At 43.5% G+C, this 12500-nt stretch overlaps 1 protein-coding gene across 2 annotated transcripts in view; it reads left to right on the top strand.

Annotated features, from left to right (window-relative positions):
* The window catches only part of LOC146059668 (lecithin retinol acyltransferase-like), a 26803-nt gene extending 23771 nt beyond the window's left edge, over positions 1-3032 (top strand). For both annotated transcript variants that reach the window (XM_083172107.1, XM_083172098.1), the window contains exon 2: positions 217-3032. In XM_083172107.1, coding sequence (XP_083028233.1) covers positions 217-369 — 153 coding nt within the window. In that variant the 3' untranslated portion in view covers positions 370-3032. The remainder of the gene's footprint in view (positions 1-216) is intronic.
* Positions 3033-12500: the final 9468 nt, after the last annotated feature.

The following is a 12500-nucleotide window of genomic DNA, read 5'->3' as shown; positions in this document are numbered from 1 at the left end:
TAAAATAGTTTTGTATAATTATTTGTGTATTTATAGTTATATTTATATAATATTACAAAATGCTGTTATAGTATCAGCAAGTTGAGTACTTGTTAAGATCTCTTACAGTTTTAATATTCATATCACAGACTTGTCTATTACACTTTACACAAGTACTGGATATGAAGGTGACGTATTTGAATGACTTGCTAAAGTTTCGTTTATTGTATTTTTCAGTTCTGCGAGACTGTGAAGAAGATAATTCGAGACCAAAGAAGTGTTCTGACTGCCGCTGCTCTTGGAATGGGATTGATGCTTTGTATGGGTGCAGGGCTGTCCACCATGCTTCCCAGTTTATTGCTTACGTTCACCCTCTGGATGGCAAGCTGAGGAGGACAATGTAGTGGAGATATACAATACTATGATGCTATCTGCTCTGCTGGCAACTTGCACAGAGATGTGGCAGCCTGCAAATGAACACTCGTCAGACAACTGAAATAATTAGTATTTGCGTGATATAATCTATTTAAATTCTACAATAATTATCATGAAAATTAATTTCGCAGCTTGTAAGCATCTTGTTGTGTGTTTCGCAGTAGATGAGCAGTCAGGCTCGTTATTTTAATTGTGCATGGAGATTTTTTTTTTTAAACGAATGTATAATTTAAATTGTGTGCTCTACATTCATCGCACATTTACCAATACAACCCTTTATACTAGTAGCGGGCATTAACACATAAGAGTTACATTACGCCGCACGCTAAAACTTCACCATTAATGCTAATAGCGAGAATGAGGCCATGATAAAACATTCGTTCAAATATTATCAGGCTTTAGCTGCAGAAAATTTGGATCAAGTTTAGTATCTGGCAGAATAACAAATTTAGAGGGTTTCTTTGTGGTATATGTCTTCCTGGATGATAAATATATAGGGTCTATGTACTAGACTTAGAGAAAGTGGAGAGACATGAACTACCAGCCAACCAGCCCCTGTAATTTTTCAAATGTGTTTTGCACACAGACACAGGTGTCAACCACCAAGGGGTGACATCAAAGTGCCTGCTTCTGATCAGTGACAGAAGCCGAGTGCTGCTATGTAACATTACCAGGTTTACCGCCGGGTTATGCACTACTTCTCACTTCTGGGATATAGAGTACTCATCATGGCATCTACTCGTGCCTATGCATCAATATCACAATTCTGATTGTTACAGATCCACTAAGTGAATGCCAATCAGCATGTGGTGGATCTACATCCTCCATCTCTTTGGTCTTGGCTAGTAACCGCAAGTCCCATACACACTAGGTGACCCTGGCCACCGCTGATAAAGTTAATAACATTGGCAGCGGCCAAAGGTAGCCAATATTGAGTATACACACTGAACGATATTGGTAAACAATATTGTTCAGTGACATCACCGGGACCCACTGAACATGCGAGTCTTTGGCTATAAAGTAAAATTGACCCGCATGTTCTGCCGAGAGGGGGTTCATTAACGATGTGTAGAAACATGCATCGCAACCATATTGAGTGTACACACAAGAAAATATAGTAAACGATGTCACTGAGAAAGCCCTTTCTGATCAATATCTTTTCCGGTACTTATGTATTATCTGGACTCCCATGTTAAATGCACCCCATTTTTTCATACCCCTACTATCCAACTACGCATGAAGTTGATTTTATATAGTGTGGCGAGCGCAGCTATAGTAGGGGGACGCGGTCTCATAAGAAAAACGGGAGTCCAGATATTACATAAGTACCTCTTTTCCTATATCCTCTAATGTGTATGGGTCTTAAATATGTTTTGCTAGAGGCGCATCTTTGGTTTTCTTCCTAGCCAAACCAAATCTGATGTACACATACAGTAATAAGGTTTGGTTAATATGGTAAAACTCTTAGAGCCACCCAAATCGGCATACCGTACGAATGACCAACTTTGCGTTGCAGATTTTTACCTATGTAATGTTTACACTTGCATGTGATTAGGTCACTGACTAGAACCACTCACTGATTATTACCAGTCATTTCCATGTGCAATTAGGAGCCGTAATCCTTACAAACGCTGACTTGAATATCATTACTATAAATTATATAAACTAGTACTAGACTGTCTATTGTAACATGCTGTTAGCACTTTTTTCTTTAACAAATGTCCCATTTTTCTTACTTTTAAGTAAACTGGGAATTTATGTAAAATAACTATGAACATAATTTTACTAACAGAGTATTTTTGTAAATGTTATTTATATTTTTGAGGAAAATAATATGTAGCAGTGAATCCTGTGAATATTTCAGCAGGTTAGGTTTTCTAATGGTGAATATATGCTTTAAAATAAGTTTGTTGGAATCATATAGCTATTACTTTACATCAAATTTGTTATAGAACCATTAAGAGCGGAAAATAGATTCTTACCTTCTTCTCATTTTGGCAACAAATAAAGATAACTTTGTCTGCAGATCATGAAATATATACTTATTTATCAATAGGCACTGTAACCCTTTATGACCCATGTGGGCAGATGTATTAGGCCTGGCGAAAAGATAAACTAGAGATAAAGTGGAGATAAAGTGGAAAGAGATAATGCACCAACCAATGAGCTATATATTTGAAATATGACAGTTGGGAGTTGATCGGCTGGTGCATTATCTCCTTTCAATTTATCTCCAGTTTATCTCTTTGCCAGGATTAATGCATCTGCCCCGTTGTCTGTTTCCAGTCTATCCCAGTGATGATACTGGTAATGTAGATGAATGATGCTCTAAATCTAACCCCAAATCTAGGGTTTTTAATCCATAAAGCATTCTAGCTCATCCACCAAAGCATTGTGATTCATTCATTAATTCAATACTTTAAAACTCTAGCATCTACCATAACTTTTTCACAGTTTTTTTGTACAATTGAATTGACATTGGGATATTAATGGCAACAAATCACAATACCATCTATCAATACTTAAAAAAAAAATAATAATAACTATGTCCATTTAAATGAACCAGGGGTCATAAAGGGTTAAGTAAACACAATTTTTACTATTTGAAGAAGTTAGCATGTGAGAATTTTGTATGTTATACTATATATTATTAAATAATCTTATGTTAGCATTATTGTGCTTTTTATTCTATTCATGTTTGCAGTTTTAATGTGAAATAAAAAAAACATTATTATGTGCTCTGTGCCAATCAAATTATTTTTGTACTATAGATTTATTATTATTGTAAAAGACTGAAAGACAGATAAATGTATGCTGGCTTCTAACCCACTTGCTGTTAAACAATAGGCACTTGCTCAAATGTTCGCTATGTAAATATTAGTGAGTATTGGGCCTAATTCAGCATAAATCCCTGGTCAGGGAATATGCAAATTGTGCAATTATTGAATGACTGCACATGTGCAATGTTTGTACTGCACATGGGCGAATCCAAATGGAGAACAAATATTCATTTGCATAGATGCAGCAAAGTACAGTAGCTGCAGTTTGATTGACAGGAAGCCGGCCTTTAAGGGTAGAAACATGGGGTGAGATCAATAGGATGAGAGATTCAGAAAGTGAGAGATTTGGGAAGAAATCTCCAGTTTTTTTAAAGCGGCAATCATTTACACTGCAAAATCAAACTGGTTTTGCAGTGTAAATGATTGCCGCTTTAAAAAAACTGGAGATTTCTTCCCAAATCTCTCACTTTCTGAATCTCTCATCCTATTAAATCTCACCCATGGCGTTTTCTGCATGGCTTTGTGAAGATGCAGTTAGGCCAAGGCATTTTTAGATTGGGTCTCTGAAGTCAGCAATGACCACTTCCAGCCTGATTTTTTAGCAGATTAGTGTAAACCCTAGACTGGCACAGATGGAAGAAACTATTTGATATTTAGATTTTTGCAAATGGATCTAGGAACACATCACTATCTGCAATGCATTCAAAATGTTGCTTTTCTTTCTGTCTGGGCTGCGTCTTTCTGCTTGCAGTCAATTGCAAATTCTCTGATTAGCAAGCCATTTATTTATTGATTGATTGATTGATTGATTTACAGTTTCTTATATAGTGCAGCTTATTCCCTGGGCTTTACACAGGGCCAGATTAAGGTCTGTGGGAGCCCTGGACAACAAAAATTGGGGGGGGGGCCTTCTCTCACACCTCCCCCCTTCTCCTCCTCCACTCACACACCTCCCTAGCACTACAGGGATACTGAGGGACCAGTGCTGCCCATACGATTTGCCCTGCTGGGGAGCTGCCACACACGCTCACCCATAGCAGGAGAAGATGTTGATGATCTTCCAGAAGTGCTCCTCCTCCTCCGGACTCTTCAGCTGCCGCCGATCTCCAGCTCTTCCTCGCTCCCAGAGAGGGCACATCTCTGCTCCGTATGGGTACCCGGCACACAGCCCTCCAGCTCTCTCTTCCACGGCCACCCACTGCTGTTGGCTAGCATGCCCTGGGTGGACTCTGTACATGCTGCAGCTGCTCTGGGTAGGGAGGACTCCGGGTGGCTTGGAGCCGGCTCCGGGCTGGGTGCAGGGACAATCAGCACCACATGACGTGACCTGGCTCCGGCACTGTGTACGGCTGACAGGGATATTGTCAGTACGTGGCACTTTTAAAAGTTATGGCGCGGGCACTTGATAATTTAGTATGATCAGATCAGTGGTGGGTTCCATCACGGGGTGACAGGGGCAGCGTGGGGCGGGCAGGGGGTCCCTGCGGTGGCTGGACAATCAGCGGCGGGGTTCCTGCGGCTGATGTGAACTAGTTCCTATCCGCTGCAGGGACCCCGCCGCCAACTGTCCAGCCACCGCAGGGACTCCCTGCCCGCCCCACGCTGCCAGGACCCTGCTACCTGCCACCTACCCACTGCAGACTGGAGTGTGGGGGCTCCTGATATGTGGGGGCGACCGCCCCTGTTGCCCCATGGTGGATTCGCTACTAGCTTTACAATAGGAAGCAGTGATAAAACAAAGTGTGTAGTAAAACACTGACATAGAGGTAGGTGGGCCCTGCTCACAAGATTACAATCTATAGGGATAATAGGAGGGATACATAAGGATAGGAATCTATAGCATGGCAGTCCCACCAGATTAAAAGACAGTCCTGATGGGATGCAATTAGATATGAATGCTATAGAATAAAAAGATGTGCCAGCGCTGTTTGTAACACTAATAAGACAAGACGGTTCTCTAAAAAGGGGATATACACAATTTTATTAAAAATCAATTAATGGAGGAATCGTTGGTACTTATGTAGTATCTGGGCGCCCGATTTTTTGATTGTATGCCTTAAGTTAAGGCATACAATCAGATGCGATGCGATGCGATATCGCATCGCATCGCATGCGACCATCGGATGCAATGCGATGACCCGATTTTTCCATAGGAATCAATGTTAAAATGGACTGAGTCCATTTTAACATGGAATTCAATGGGAAAAAGGTGTCCTTTTCATACTCCTACTATCCAAGTGGGCATGGAGTTGGATATAAACCTGTGGCGAGCGTAGCGAGCCACCGAGCCCGAAGCGTGGTGAGCGTAGCGAGCCCCGCGAGGGGACACAGAATACCGTCCCCTCGCGGGGCTCGCTTCGCTCGCCACGCTTCGGGCTCAGGTTTATATCCAACTCCATGCCCACTTGGATAGTAGGGGTATGAAAAGGACCCCGTTTTCCCATTGAATTCCATGTTAAAATGGACTCAGTCCATTTTAACATTGATTCCTATGGAAAAATCGGGTCATCGCATCGCATCCGATGGTCGCACGCGATGCGATGTGCCCGATCCGACCCGATTTCTAAATCGGGCGCCCAGATACTACATAAGTACCGAATCGTTAGACATTAAAAAGTCAATGTGCACAAATGTAAAATAACATCACAAGGATACTTTGCGTAATGTAGATTTTTAGAACTTTTCCAATAAACAAAGCTGATGAAATGTATTGGATATATTACCATCCGAATTCTCCTGGTAAGGATTGTGTCCAGAAATAAATGACGCAGTAGTCCTTGTTGCCCTATAATTTCAAGGGCTCAAGCTTCCCATTAGAAGATCTTCCTCTGTATACTGGAGTAATTAGGGATCATGCAGATATCCCAGAAGGATTTGGGTCCAGATGATGCGAGGGACGTAAGTGGGAGGGTGGACAAGTCACAACAAGTATGTGGATGGTGTCAGCATAAGTTGAATTAGCGCAACGCATTTCCCCGAAACATACACCTCCGGCTTCCTCAGGAGCTCCTTGCACATTGACTTTTTAAGGTCTAACGATTCATCCATTAATTGATTTTTTTTTTTGTATAATCTTTTTTTATTAAGTTTCAATAAGAAAGTAACAGGGGAAGCATATATTCAGACAAGTAAACAGCCAGTAAATCTCGACGCAGCGAGATGGTCCATTATCTCCTCTATATAAAGGCGGATTCGCTGGTAGTAGCTTCTCCAAACAACTATTACATAAACCTTAACATAGATTAAACTGAGAAGGTTGCTATATGGCTATTCCGTACAATCAATAAAGTAAGTTCTATAAGAGAACTACAGATAGGGGGGGGGGAGGGGACAAAGAGAGGGAAGGGAGAAGTGGGGGATCGACCTTTTTCAAACGTTGTGCTGTTACTGCTTTCTGTGCTAATGTGGCTTAGGGTTAGTCCAGGTATTTTATTTACCAAGGAGGGCCTTGTATTCCTGTGAGGATTTATACTCTAGCCAGGGGAACCATGTGGCTGTAAATTCGGGGTGTTTATCTACCGATGAGAGCAGAACGTCCTCCATAGACATATAATAATCAATTTTTGTGAACCAAGATTTACGTGTAGGTGGGATTATGGATTTCCATAAAGCTGGTATGCTAGCTCTTGCTGCGTTGCCGAGATGTCTGATTAGAGAAGTTCTATAAGAGGAGAGGGGTGTGGTGGAGAGGTTCAGTAGCCAAAAGGCAGGGGTTGCTGGGGTAGGGGTATGGAGAATTTTCTGTGAAGTCTGTATCACATCAGTCCAGAAGGGTGTGATTAGCGGGCATTCCCACCAAATGTGCATGAGGGAGCCAGTGGACTTTTTACATCTCCAGCAGGTTGCGGGAGTACTTGGGTTCATAATGTGTAAAATGGAGGGGTGTCTATACCACCTCATAACTAGTTTGTATTGTGTTTCTCTGATTTGAATGCATATAGAGCTAGCATGGGCTTTCATGAAAACTGATTCTCATTCCTTCTCAGATATCTTTAAATTAAGATCCTTTTCCCATGCCCGAGTGAATGACGAGATAGTGTCGTCGTTTAGATCTCGAAGAAACTTATAGAGCAATGAGATTGTGTGGGTGGCGTCGCAAGTAGAAATACATAGTCTTTCAAAAGCCGTCAATTCGCGGGATGAGGGGGGGACTCTTGAACCTGATTGTATGAAGTGTCTGACCTGTAGGAATTTCCAAAAATCTCTCGATGGGACATTCCATCTTGTTTGTATGTCGGAGAAGGAGCGTATGCTTGATCCCACCATCACCTGGCCCACTCTAAATAGTCCTTCCAGTGCCCAGTGAGAGAAATCTTGTGTGTTTAGACCGGGTTGAAAGTCCGGGTTAAATAAGAATGAGGTAAGTGGGCCATAGTCTGAGGAGATGAGTGGGTTTCGCCGTAGGAGTTTCCATGTGTTTAGTGTAGGAGGGATGGTTGGGTGGGAGGGGGGTGGTTTGGGTAACACAGGAAGCCAAGGAAATATTTCGGGGTATTGGTTAACACAAACTCCTTCGAGTTCTACCCATTGTTTATTTCTGCGATTCCTCGTCCAATCCAGTACTCTATTTAAGTGAATCGCATAGTAGTACTTCTTAATATCTGGCAAACGGAATCCCCCCTTTTCAGTACTTCTTGTTAGGATCTCTCGTTTAATTCTAGGTTTCTTGCGTTGCCAAATAAATTGCTGGGTCAAGTTCCGAATAGAGTTAAACCATGTGTTCGGGACAGAGATTGGAAGGGTTTGGAGTATATAAAGTAGCTTAGGTAGGGAATTCATTTTGGTGACATTTATTCTCCCCAGCCAGGATAATTGTTTGTTGTGCCATCTGCTGTAATCTGCGCGGAGAGTTCTGAGAAGGGGCTGGTAGTTTAATGTGTATAGTCTGGATAGGTCGCTGGGTAATTTGATGCCTAGGTATGTAATGTGGGATGGTTGCCATGTGAATGGGAAGGAGTTTTTGAGCTGGGGGACCGATAGTGGGGGGATTGATATATTGAGAATGCTGGACTTGGACATGTTGACTTTAAAGTTGGAGAGGGAGCCAAAACGTTCAAGTTCCTGCATAAAGTAAGGGAGTGATGTTGCTGGTTGTGTGATGATTGCCAATAGGTCGTCCGCAAATAGCGCTAATTTGTAGTCTATTTCACCTACTCGTATGCCAGAGATGTTTGCATTGGCTCTTATAGCTCTGGCCAGAGCCTCCATGCACAGCACAAAAATCAATGGCGAGAGGGGGCAGCCTTGTCTTGTTCCGTTATTTATAGGGAAAGGATCTGATAGGAGGCCATTAGTCCGGACTCTTGCTGTGGGCATATGGTATAGGGCTAAGATTCTGTGGAGGGCCCTTGTCCCCAGTCCAATGTGCTCCAGTACAGACTGCATAAAGTCCCAGGACACCCTATCGAACGCCTTCTCGGCATCCGTGGATATGAGAATGGTGGGGATGCTATGGTGAGAGGCCAAGTGTATTAAATTTAGTACCTTGGTGGTATTATCTTTCGCCTCGCGGCCCGGAACAAATCCCACCTGATCATTTTGGATCAGAGCAGGGAGAAATCTATTTAGCCTGTTCGCCATTAACTTTGCATACAATTTGATATCCACATTGAGGAGAGAGGTGGGTCTGTAACTGGAGCACATCGCGGGGTCTTTACCTGGTTTCGGTATCACTGTTATGTGTGCTTCTAGAGATTGTTTGGAGAAATGGGTTTCTGCCGAAATGGAGTTAAAGGCCCGTAGCAATTTAGGGGCAAGTATTTCTTTGAAAGTCTTATAGTAACTTGCTGTAAAGCCGTCTGGGCCAGGGCTTTTGCCTAGGGGTAGGGACGATATGGCCGACTCTATCTCTATCTGGGAAAACGGTTCTTCTAGTAGGTCTCTATCGTCAGGGGCTAGGGTTGGGAAAGCGACTGAAGACAAGTATTCCTTCGCTTGGAGCATTTTCTGTAAGTGTTCTGTTGCTGCGGGTGTTTTATGCAGGTTGTAAAGTGAGGAATAGTAGTTTTTAAAACAAGACGCAATCTCAGGGGTTTTAAAGCAGAAAGTATCAGCGTCTTTCTTTATCTTATTGATAAAGGAGGCGGATCTTTGAGCTTTGAGGGCTTGTGCAAGCAGACGACCCGGCTTGTTACCCCATTGGTAGTACTTGCTCTTACATTTACGTAATTCTAGTTTGGTACGTTCGGCAAGGAGACTATTTAATTTGTTGCGGGATTCAACTAGTTCTGTTAAGAGAGTCGTAGAAGACCCTGACTTATGCAGGGTTTCAAGCTTATGAATATTTTCTAGTAAAGCGGTTACCTCTGCAACTTTTTGTTTTTTCCTATACGTGCCCAGCTGTATCAATTTACCCCTGATAACACATTTATGTGCGTCCCATAAAGTGATCGCGGATACATCTGCGGTATCATTCAAATTGAAATAGTCTAATAGTGTTTTGTCTAGCTCTAGTTTGCAGTAGCTATCTTGGAGTAGTAGCTCGTTAAGTCTCCACGTCCATTGGCCAGGGGTCTGTTGGGAGATTTCTAACGTTATTGAAACTGGGGCATGATCTGACCAGGTAATGGAGCCCACCGAGGCTTCTAGTAGTAGGGGAAGATGTCTGTGGCTGAGAAATATGTAATCTAATCTAGAATAGGTCTGGTGGGGATGGGAGTAAAATGAGTAGTCTCTCCCAGAAGGGTTGAGAGTTCTCCAAGAGTCGGCCAGTTGGAGGTCGTGGAAAATGTTTTGAACTCTAGCATATTTCCGGGCCGGAAACCTGCTAGAGTTAGTGGAGGTGTCAATGGATGGGTTTAGGGTCCAGTTGAGGTCCCCTCCCAGAATAGTCGTGCCTTCTAATAAAGAGTCTAAGTGTGTCAGGTGTGTGCTAAAAAAAGCATGCTGGTCTTGATTTGGGGCATAAACCACAACAAAAGTGTAAGGTTGAGCGGATATTTTACATTTTAAGAGGAGTACCCTGCCAGGGACTGGTTTCAGGATTGACACATCAGAGAGCTGGAGATTCCTAGAAAACAATATTGCTACTCCCTTAGATTTGCTGCCAGGGGTATTGCAATAGTAGGCAGTGGGAAAGCGGTGATTGGAGAGAGATGGGTTTTTAGTGGATGATCTAAAGTGTGTTTCCTGGATCATGGCAACGTCTGTTCTTTCCGCCCAGAGGGTCCTAAGCAGACTGCTCCTTTTCTCTGGGGTGTTAAGGCCTTTGGCATTAATGGAAAGGATCTTCAATTTACCTGGTGTAGTCATGATTGTTGGGGACAGGTTTGGACTGCATAGTAATGTGAAAGGTCAGGGAAATGGGGTGGGGAGAGGGGGGGAGGGGGAAAGAAGTACATTTAAATACTCTAAACCACAACAGTAACATAGAGAAAAAACAAAGAACAGAATAAAATCCCGCTGTGAGGCAGCTAGCGGTAAAGACCGCCACTGTCTCAGAAGGCAACAAGAGCCTAAGGCGGGTGTGGGGTAGGGGGGAGTCACCGCTATTAAACAGAGCGTAGTCGCTCCCTAGGGAAATATAGTTAGGAATGCAAGTGCAACAAAAAGAAGGGGCAAAAACATATTAAGCATATGTAAACCCTGTGGGTACGTACTTAGAACGGTACTGGCAGGGAGAGGTAAATTATCTCCTCTTAGGTATACACATAAAAAATAGCCATCTAGTGATATATGTTAATCTAGTTTACTCTTAAACTGTGATAACCTCGTAACATAACATTATAGTCACCAGTCCTGGGTATGAACAGGAAATTGAATAGGGTCTTGTCCAAATGAACTTGTAGGTCTTCAGGTGGATCCGAGGTCGGGGGGAGTTGAACCTTGGCCTTGTTTCTTTCTGGTGTGGCGAATTTCTTGCCAGGGTTGGTCTTGTCCTCTCTGCCGGAGGGGAGGGAGATCTGGATGGCTGAACTCCCAGTTGGGGATATCGGGAGCTGGTAGGCCCAAAGCCGAGCAGAACGTCGGAAGGTCGGAAAAGGAATTTAGAACATGGTGTTTACCAGCAGAGGTCACTTGTAGGTTGAAGGGGAAGCCCCATTTGTACTTCAGCTGTCGCTTACGGAGTTCAGCGGTGAGTGGTCTTAGCGCCTTCCGTTGTTGGAGTGTATGCCAGGACAGATCTTGGTAAATTTGTACGGTAGAGCCGTTGAAGTCTATACCATCTAGTTGTCGTGTCTTGCGTATAATATTCTCTTTTTGTGAGTAATAATGTAGACGGCAGATCACGTCACGTGGGCGGTCCGATGGCGAACCTCTAGGTCTCAGCGCCCGGTGTGCTCTATCTAGAAGAATAGATTCTGAGGGGTCATTGCCGAGAATCTCATTGAAGATCTTGGTAAGTGCGTCTGGCAGGTTTTCCTGAGTGACATCTTCAGGTAGTCCCCGTAGGCGGAGGTTGTTTCTTCTCCCCCTATTGTCCAGATCTGTCAGGTGCAATTGTAGAGAGCGAATCTCTGCGGATTGGGCAGCTAAAATCTCTGTGAGAGAATTGCAGAATGTATGCGTTTCTTCTTGGGATACTTCCAGCGCTGTTGTGCGATTTGATAGCTGGGATATGTCCTGTCGGACAGCGGCTATTTCTTGGCGGACAGTGTCCTGGATGTCCTGCTTTGTTGGGAGGGTCTTCATGTAGGACAGGGTATTTCTAATTTCGGCTAGTTCCGCTGTTAGCAGGGAAGCCTGAAAGTCTGCAGGTACTGCTGAAGATGTAGGGGTTGGCGAGTCAACAGCTTGTTGGGAGGGGGTGGATTGTAGGAATGGTCTCATATTGGCTTGAGACATATTAACTTTGGACTGTGGAGTAGTGCTTTTCTGAAGAGTCTTTCGGCCTTTGACCATAGTTAGCCCAAAAACTTGGGGGAGGGAGGAAGAGGAGGAGATCTCGGATCCAGGAGGAATATCTTAAGATGCACTTACATTGAAGCCATTCATCACAATGGGCGGTGACTCCCGGGGGCCTGGCTTCAGGGAGACATCCTCATCTAGGATGTGTCATATTTAGGGAGCTCTGACCATTTCACTTCTGCGGGTGCAGTGTGTGCTATTGTGGGTGAAAGATGGAGGGTCAGCTTGCACTTCTTTGGTGTGATGGTAAGTTGAGATATAGGGTCTTTACTTGGCCGTGGATGGTCCTGTCAGAACCTTGATTGTAGTTTGCCCCCAGGGACACTAGAGGGCAGCCTTGTATAGCAGATGAGGTCTCTGCAGCTTCTAGCAAGCCAATTGAGCTTGCTTCCTGAATATAGTGGTGCTTGTGAGGGCAGATACACAGAGGGAAAAATAAGAAAAAATAGGAAGGACGCA

This window comes from Crinia signifera, chromosome 1 (genome assembly GCF_055691185.1).
Source record: "Crinia signifera chromosome 1, ASM5569118v1, whole genome shotgun sequence".
NCBI classification, from domain to species: domain Eukaryota; kingdom Metazoa; phylum Chordata; class Amphibia; order Anura; family Myobatrachidae; genus Crinia; species Crinia signifera.
Note: the sequence above shows the minus strand (reverse complement) of the source record. Positions and strands in the feature narration are given on the sequence as shown.